Source organism: Biomphalaria glabrata, chromosome 15 (assembly GCF_947242115.1).
Source record: "Biomphalaria glabrata chromosome 15, xgBioGlab47.1, whole genome shotgun sequence".
Lineage (NCBI taxonomy): Eukaryota > Metazoa > Mollusca > Gastropoda > Planorbidae > Biomphalaria > Biomphalaria glabrata.
This window is the reverse complement of record NC_074725.1, coordinates 19,755,815-19,765,894: the sequence shown is the minus strand read 5'-3', so window position 1 is coordinate 19,765,894 and position 10,080 is coordinate 19,755,815. Positions and strand designations below refer to the sequence as shown.

General features: G+C 30.1%; 1 protein-coding gene across 1 annotated transcript; it reads right to left on the bottom strand.

The window, feature by feature from the left end:
* Positions 1-706: 706 nt before the first annotated feature.
* Positions 707-9,405, bottom strand: LOC106069541 (presenilins-associated rhomboid-like protein, mitochondrial). The gene is made up of 9 exons (XM_013229227.2): positions 9,286-9,405; positions 6,232-6,451; positions 4,712-4,852; positions 4,014-4,152; positions 3,399-3,548; positions 2,882-2,955; positions 2,398-2,508; positions 1,847-1,944; positions 707-1,697 (listed from the first exon to the last, which is right to left on the bottom strand). Exons 1-9 carry the CDS (start codon positions 9,345-9,347, stop codon positions 1,610-1,612), a joined length of 1,083 nt encoding a protein of 360 aa, XP_013084681.2. The 5' UTR covers positions 9,348-9,405; the 3' UTR covers positions 707-1,609.
* Between the last annotated feature and the right edge of the window lie 675 nt (positions 9,406-10,080).

The following is a 10,080-nucleotide window of genomic DNA, read 5'->3' as shown; positions in this document are numbered from 1 at the left end:
CTATGCACAACTAAACACAATTGTTATCCATTTGTCACACCTAAATGAAGATTAATAATATGCTGTCTATGGGGTTGTGATATTCTGGGATTGTGATTTCTTTCATTCTTTACTGGATATGTTAGTAGCTAGTGGAAATGACTAATTGACCAGAATCATACTTTAAAACTGATGTAATTTTGCGTTTTTAAATAACTACAGTTTAATCACCTGTATGTGGGATGTGTGGCTGAGTAAGATAAACTACTTGGCTACCTATCAAGGGAGAAGTTTGAATCCAGACTCGTGTTTGCAAAGCACCTAAAAACAGGACAGAAATCAGGCCATAGGTACAATGAGATTAGTGTGCTCAACAAATAAAGTTCAGTAAAATACTGAGGATATTAAGTCTAGGACTCTTATGGGATCACAGAAATTGGGTTCATAACTGACAATTGGCTCATGGACATAGATGTTTGCTAGTTGGAAAGTCAAGTTCATCCGTTTCTCATCTATGGTGTTGGAGGAATTTGATCAAAAACTATGAGATTATCTTATAAAATACAGACATTACTTCAAAAAAGAAGATGCCAGCCAAAACTTTCACTAGTGAAATGTGTATCAAAGTAGAGAAAGCATTTATTGATATGAAATTTCCCTGTCCCGCTTGTATCAATAAAATTAAATACCGGTAAAGAGATACATAATGAAAAAAACAAAACAACAGTTTGTAGTCAGATTTTGTATTTTTGAGAGAGTACCTCATAATTAGCTATCTTTTATTAGTCATGCGTCTAGGCATTCGTAATAAAAAAAACAATCACACTGTAAAGTCCATATTTAATCGAGGGCAATTTTTTTTAACCACCTCATATATGTTGAGCTGTTTATGATTTGTCTTTAAGCATTAAACTATAGCCAACAAATATGCTGTTACTCGCTACCAAACACCAGTATGCTGGTAGCAATGTGGAGTACATGACAGAATTAAAACAACATATTTTAATGATACAGCTTATGATACAAATGAATGGTAATGAAACTTTTTGAACTCAGAAACTCTCTCATTTTGCATTTATATTTTAAAACAGTTTAAGTTCCTGTATTTTACAAAAATACTTCTTAATCAAAATTACGAAATGTATATTAAAAATAATTCTTATCAAATTTTCTTTTTATACTGGTATATATTGTTTACTTATTTCAAAAAGAGAGTTTTTTTCTTAACAAATTTGCATCTCTGTTCTGTTACACTAAGCAAGACATACTTTTGAAAGTAGCAGAACTTAAAAAAATCTTTACAACAGGATTTATTTTCATTTAGTAATAAATTGTTACTAAAGTCATATATTTAAATGTAATACCACAGAGAGGTCTGGTCATCTAAAGCAGCAGAAAAGAAAAGGTTGCCAATGAAAATATATGGATAGGCCTACTAGGAGAAATTGAAGAGTTTCAGTGAGGTGACTGACTATTTAGTCAACACTATATAGCTCTATTTAAATACAAACAATAATTTAAAGCATATAACTTTGGATATCAAGTTAAAACAATTTGATAAAAGTTGTCTGTGCTATACAAATAAATAGTCCAAATGAAATAAGTCTTGTGTTGTGAAGTCTAGCTGCTCCTAAGGCTTGCCTCTCAAATTATGCCACCATTTCATTATGGTTTCCCTTTTGCCCCACACATACTGATTGCCATATTTAGCATATAAGCTGCAAATAAATTTGAAAGAATTCAGATACATATATATATATATATATATATATATATATATATATATATATATATATATATATAGCTTGCCTTTTTCTTTTAATAATACATTTACTGTACAATTAGCTATGGCACTAAAAATACTTACATGCCAAAAAAAATCCCCCCTAAATGTCCAGCATGGTCTAGAAATCTCCATCCTAGAATTAAGCCCAGCAGGTCAAAGGCTATAATGGCTTTCATTCCCTGATAATTAAAAAATTAATATTCTTTATAACTGAAAAACCTTAAGAAGTTAGTGTACTATTACAGTTAGAAAATTGAGAATAATTACTATTTATCCTTGATAAACACTTTTATTTTACTCATTTGTAAAGCCTATACTATGGTATTCAATTATAAGTTATAATTAGTGAAATGAATAACACTGCTTTGTAATATTCACTAGCAGTACCCGGTAGTGAAATTAATTAAACATATTTTATGAGAAAAATAACAATTGAAACACTAAATTTAACCTAGAACTTTCAGAAGACTAATTTAAAACATTAAAATAAAGTGCTTCCTAAAAGTACAGTGTAAGTAAGGAAAGTCCGCTCATGGTACTATTATATTAACATTTAATTAATCAGAACTAAAGCATCATAATTAAAAATTCTATAGACTTAACTCTAACTAGGAAAAAAAAAATTGGCTTACTGAATCAGCTGAGAAAGAATGTGGAAAAATCTCAGATATAAAGGCGATTCCCAGCTGTGCGTTAGGGAATGATGAACAAACTGCACCCAGCAAAGCCATTATTGCTCCTGACTAGAAACAAATAGAATATATTTATTGAACAATGACATAATGTCAAGATATACATTACCGTATTATCCATTACTGGGGAAACTATATGCTTGAATGGTTTAAAGAATTTGAACATGTGACAGAGTTTATCCAGCTCAAATGAGTTGCTTAATTAAATTTTTTTTTTGAGATTAAAAGAGGAAAGCCTAAGCCACATTTAACTATCCATTTTGGCTAAGAATTTTACTCTCCCCAGAATAGAACTCTCTCAAATTTGATTAAATATTTTAGAAAAAAAAAAACAGTGACTGCATTTTGAAAATTAGATTCAATATAAATGTATAATAAAAATATGAATATATTGCTTTAAAAAATTTCAATTTGTAAGACTTACCGCACCCACTGATACAATATATGGGCGTCGAAGTAATTTACTGCATGCCATACTAGTGAAAGACGAGATTGTTCCTAAAAGAAAAATAATGTTATTTAAAAAAAATATCATATAGTTGTTTTTTTTTATTTCAGCATTGAGAAGTTGTAATTTGTATTTAATATACCGGTATTAAACGTTATAGCTGCTTGACTTAATAGGGGTAAATTCTATTTCTTTAACAGCCACATCTCTCAAAAAGTAGCATTTATTCCCCTTACTCAATACTAAACAAAATAATTAACTAATTGGTTAATTTTTTAAAATTTATTCTTATTTTGTCAGGTACAATAAATAATTGTGTTAAGCTTCAATGATTCAAGAATGAGTGTGGGAGAAATAACATTTCTTTTGACTTTTGACCAGATGGACAGAAAGAGTTGATATAAAATTGGACAATGGAAAAAAAAAAAAAAGGAATATAAATTCTGAATCACAAACTTGAGGATTTCCTAAGAGCCACATTTCAGTATCATACCTGCACTAACGTAAAAGGCTGCAAACTGTTCAAAACCAAACATATTGACCGTCACTGATGCAAATGACCACAACACATACATGTTAACAAAGAGGTGCCAGAAACTAACATGGCTGAATGAGCTCAACAACATTGATGGCAGTGGATGGGCTAAGGAAGATTGAAAAATAAAATGTTTTTTCACCAGTTATATCCATTTTTTTTTAAAATAAAAGATCTTTCCTTTATTTAATATTGAATGTAAAATGTTTTAACTTGCATCAAATTAGTTAAAAGGTTAGCTAGAAATTACTGTAGAACTTCTATTTAAGGATTGTCTTATCTAGCTATTCTTTACAATTAATAACACTGTCCTTGTTTACCTATTTCTAAACAATCATATTCTAGAATTCCTAAGCACTGACTAGAATTTTACTCTGCTAGTACGCAATATTTAGCCATCTTATTTTTCCTGGGAGAAAGAGGTTGATAAAAAAATGTATGAATAATGTAATATATGTTTTTATATTATCAGACAAAGTGATTTTAACAGCCAATAAATTGGTTGTAAAAAAAGTGGTCCCTAAACAATAAACAAAACAAAAAAAAAGATGACAAAAGAGAAAAACAGCCTACTTATAGAAGTTGTAAAGTACCGAAGCATCATTGGTTGCAATGCAGCAACTCGCCACATGAGAAAAACACCAAGATTTGCTGCTATAATACCAACAACCATCTTCTGACCTCCTGACAATTTTTCCCAAAAAGAGTTAGCCTGTAAATATTAAAAATGAAATGGAATTACAAAAATGATTAATTCAAAACAGCACATACAGGACTAGAATAATCTTCCAGTGCTCTATTCATTACACCAAATAATCTACATATTCAAACCTAGCATTAAATTATGATAACATGGACACACAAAATGGTTGTAATTTTTTCACCTATACTATCTTAACACATTATCATATTAGTCCTCTCAGCTGCTAATGTTGTGGTGACATTTACTAAAAGTCTCAAGTTAAACTTAAGTTAATATTTTTGATTAAGCAATTGTTTTGTTATGTGTGATTCTCAAAAATAGTGTTTTTTTCTAATTGAAAACTAAGTCTGTCTTGAATTAACTTTTTAAAAATTTGAGGACAATAGGTTTTATTCATTTTAAATTTATTGTTCAATTAAAATTTAAAGAACCAATTATCAGTTTGTGATTTAAATGTTTCTAAACAAAAAATGTATAGGGGTTTAAAAAATATATATGTACAGAATTTTATTTAGAATTTTATAAGCAATAACATAAAATGAATACAACTGAGATACTACAGTTTTACATGATCTCTGAATCCAAAAGCTTTCTTCTGTTTTTTCTCAAAGATAGAATCTTTTTTTGTTCCATTTTGTAAATCTTGAAAAACTTTCCTCATTTTTTCATAATTCCAAATCATGGCACCAGAAAAACTGCAACCACAAACCTGTTGAAACAAACATTTGAGCTTTTTTTTTAAATTGCCAGGGGAGGGATGGATTTTTTTTTTGGTTTAAAAGCCTATTATTTAGCATATTTTTTTTCCAAAAAAAAAAACAACAACAAGAGGATGTATGATACACTATATAAAGGAATGTAGGATTGGAGACCAAATTTTACGCGAGGAAATAGATACAATGAGGGTTATGGGGAAGTATGATAGAGTGAGGAAGTGAAAGTATAATGGTGAAGAAATATTAAAACAAGAACAAAGGTATCAAGAACATTTTCAATATGATTTAATTGGAAATATTTCAATCAGTGAAAAAAGTGTAAAAAAGTACTTCAAATAATAGTACTAATATCATTAAGTAATTAATATTTTAATAATTAGGAACAGAGATATTTGTTTTTGTTCGTTTTTCCTATTTCTCTGTGTTAGTAGTTTATTAGGATGGTCATCCTCCAGCCTTCTGAATCTCCAATAGACTCTAGTGCTGCGCACTAACTTAAGAGGTTCAATATTGGAGTCTAGTTCACAGGCTGCTGTAGGAGTTGTTCTCATACCTCCACTGGTTAGATGCAAGGCTTGGTTTTGGATTGTGTCTAATGATGATTGATAAGTCTTGCGGGCAGCTATTTGTTTGGAAAGACAGTTGTCAATGACAGATGTGATATATCCAGTATAACTGTCTTAGGTGTTTCCATTTTTTTTTTAGTCTTTGTGATGCGTTTTCTTTTAGGTCTGTCATAAAATGTTTTGTGGGTAGATTCTTCTTCTTCATTTTCATTGTTATGTTGGAGCGTTCAGATGACTAGACCAATATATGAGATGAACTGCGCAGTGGTTTCCAAATCTGCAAGCTCTCCATATAGTTTTCTTTCTATTGGGGTGTTTTGGGGCCAGTGTCTTTTATGGGCCTCTTGGTAAAAAGAGCAGTTTTTGAGGACATGGTCAGCATTCTCTGGTGACATTCCACATGGACAGATTTCACTGGTTCCAATTTTGAGCTTCCAGTACATATGTTGTCTCATTCTGTTGTGTCCGGTCCTGAGTCGAAAGATTAGACGTTGGTCTTGTTGGGATAGCTTATAATAGGCATCATCTTTCTTGTGAATTGGATGAGAGCTTGTCCATATCTCTTTATTTTATTTACTATTAGTTTCTGGGTAGATAAAGCTTAAGGTTATCAAACACCTGACTCTTTCAAACAATGCAGAATTTCATACTTTGCCAGTAACATACATAAAACTAGACGGTATATAATTTGGGTAGTAAACCAAACATGTACTAATTCTTAACAATAGCCTCCCTCATATTATATGTAATTCTATATTCTTGACTAATTTTGAAAATTTAAAAAAAATAAAGATATGCTGGCTTACCCCAATTGTAAACAAAAAATGTTTAAAAAGAGATGGTTCATTTCCATGAATTTCTGCTTCTTGAGACATCTGCTTTGTTTTGAAACCTCTTCGACAAAGTCTGTAAAACAATTTGTGGCCCTGTGAGTCAAACTGTAACCGAAAGACTGACGAGACTGATAAAAATCCAGAATGTCTAACATTCTGTTGAAGAGGATGGTACAAACTGTTCTTAGCAAATCTGCAAGACAAAATAAGATAGATACAAGTCATTATTTAAAAAAAAAAAGTACTACTGCAATGGGGTTGCTAGATTATTTATTCTCTTAGCAAAATTTCTTTCAGCTGATAGTGGAAATGAGAAAGCATTTTTTAATAAAAAGAAAAATCTAGATCTGATAACAATCTTCAACTAAAATAGCAAATAAAACGTTAAATACTTTACTGACATTCATTTATACACACACATTTATGTCTCTAGTAGATCTATAATTTCTACTGTGATTTTAAGTTCATTTTTTTTTAATATTACAATTTTAAGACTCCAGTAGCACTTGTACTGCGAACTTAACAAAAATCTATGCCTGATGAAACATTACAACATCATAGACATACTATTCAAACAAATCAATTAACTTAACATGGCATCGAGAATTGAAAGAGATCCTTTCTTTAGCAAAGGAGATTGACATTCCTAAACCAGAATGAACTGAGCTTAGTGTGCAGAGGATAAACAAAAACAAGAAAAAAAAAAAAAGAAAGGAAGAAAGCAAAGCCTAGATTCCAGTTTTATGTATTACTGAGATTTACATCTGCTCAGAGCATTTTGATCCAAGGATAGACCCAACTTTAAGAAATATATTTCACTTTTTCATTCATGTCCCTCCATGCCTCAGTATCTAGTCTGTAGCAGTTAGAGGGATTGTTGAAATGCAGACCAGTAGTGCGCATCAGATTTGATCAGGCCAAAATAGAAGTTTATCAGTAGTTTAAATGTTACTTCCAAAGAGAAGACAATGACTTGATTGACGTCTTATATCATGCATTTCATGTGTCAATCTAGTCATGCATGATAATCAGTGACTTTATAATTAAAATTAATATTTCCATTATAAATTAGTGTTACATTTTTTTTTCTATCCTTTGGCTTAGTTTAGTTGTTATCCTAGATCTATCTGATCATTATGATTATTAAATCTCATTTAATAATAAGTTATATATAATAATAATAATGATAATAAACAGATAAAAGACATGTCACATAGTCGACAATAGACTCATGATAGACTCTAGATAAGTCTAGATCTATATCTAATAATAGAATCTACTATATATTCTAGATCTAAATTAAATCACAAATTAGTGACAAATCATTTCCAAAATGATTCTGATTTTGACTAATGACTGAAAAATCATTAAAATTTTAATAAAATGTCAAAAAAAATTAAGGCCTAAGTGAGTAACTCACTTAGATCTAGAGTAGTTTATTTAATCTGGACATTACATGAATTCGAACACTCGCAGTTTTTGTGGTCATTACATCTTTATTTTGATATTTAATATGATTCATAGGCCAAGTTGTTTGATTCCATACAAAAAAAAAATTAATAGGGTGTTTGAATTAAATTACGATTTTCTTACCAAAATTTATTTCAAACAGCCTGTTTTGGACATCAATGTTAATGATCTTATAATTTATATTATATTTGTTTTTGTTTTTTTGTTGTTTTTTTTTATAGGCAAATGTTTGGAGTGAGCTTGGTACATTGAATGAAGTTAAATGCCTACATCTAGACCTACTAGATCTATATAGATCTAGATTTATATAGAGAGAATATAGAGGATTCAGCTATTTAGGCAAGAATGGCAGATCCTAACCTGTACTATACTACAAAAGATCATAGATAGATGTATTGGAAATTTATTAAATTAATAAACAAAAAACACAAACATTCAACACACATATCTAATCATGCAAACATAAAATAAGTCTAAAAGTCTGTGTAGAAGTCACTATCCCAATGAGAGTGACCTAATTTTGGTAGAATAAGCGTGTTTATATTTTTATTTTTTGTGTTCGTATTTATGCATAACTTGAAAACATCTTAATGATTTCATGTGAGGGGCTATGCTTAGGGATCTTAAAATTTAGTTAATGTTAATATAGATTAAAATCTGAGTTTATTGATGCCTAAATATAGATCTAGAGACTGTCTGAAATAAATTATATAAATGGTGTCAAGAATCAAATATTAATTATTATCTAATTCTAATCATAATAAGGCCAAGGGTCAAATTTGTCTGAATTAGGAAAACACATCTATAGCCACTTTGACCTTAAATATAATAACATATAACAAATATAGGTTAGGCACCGATAGGGGTACAAATATAAGTAGTCATCCTTATTCTCCTACTTAAACTAAAACTAAAGTCTAAAGACAATAAAGAATATTTTGATTCTTCATTTTAGATCTAAAATCTAATAATAATAATATTAATAATATCATAGACATAGATCTATTAATAATAATTATTTAATTCTATTTACTATTATAATATAGATATCTAGATCTAGATATAGTATATACTAATATACTTTATTATTTTATACTTATACTAATAAAATAAAGTTAAAGTAATAATATAGATCTAGAATCTAGATAATAATATTAGAGTTTATTAGAGTACATACTATAATTTACTATATTTAATATTATATATATTAGTATATAGATCTAATATAATATTAATATATAATAATAATTTATAAATTTAAAATTATTAGATCTAGATCTATTAAATTAATTATATAGATTTATTTATAAATATCAATATGATTATTAAATGATTATGATAATAATATGATTATCATTATCATGCATGATTATGAATGACGATCAATTACAATACTTGAATACTTATTCTACAATAGCTATACTTAGGCTATAGACTATAGACATATATTCTTAACTAGATCTATATAAACTAGACCTATCTTTGGCAAGAGACAATACATTTTGATAGTAAATTTCGATATTATTAAAAGAATGATTTAAATCTAGTAATGGTCACCTAAGACTGTTTAGTGATTGATGAAACGTTAACAGCCGACAACAACTGTAGGGCAGCGCCATTTTGAATGATGAAAGCTGCGAATGGAAATAAAATCGAATTCGTCTTTTTATTCAAAATTATCTCTATAATAAAAAGAATGTACTGAAGGCACGATAAGGAAATCGATACAGGCATGGGCGTAGACAGGGGGAGGGGAGGGTTTCAATTCAAACCCTCCCATTGTAATGAAATCCTCCCCGTGGGTTGGAATTTTGTGGCAGGTTTTTTGCTTTAATTTTGATTATTGTAGGTGAAGATTTTAATGTTAAACCATCACTTGCAGCCAAAGGAGGGGGTGGGGTGGGGTGAGTTTAAAATCCCACTTAAAGGGGTTTTGAGTTTAAAACTCGCCTCTTCTATTAAAAAAAAAGCAAATGACAGTCACCGAATTCCATGAGCGTAGCCAAAGGGAGGTTTGAGTTTAAAAACCCTTTCAAAGTTTTTGACGTTGAAAACCCCATCTTCATTATAATAATAAGGCTTGTCTTCGCGTCACTGGCGGATTCGGAGGGGGTGGGGTAGGGGCGATTCCCCCCCCCCCCCCCCAGTTTTCGTAGTGAAAACACACAATTTGTATACGAATTTATTACTTATGTTAATAATATTTACTACATATTTATATTTCAACCTATTTTTAGATTATCCCCCCCCCCACCTCTAGTAGGCTATATGTTGGCCGATTTGGTGGGATGGGGAGGTGTCGATGGCATCAACCCCGCACCCCCCCCCCATAAACTTTAGAGTGGGAGGTCC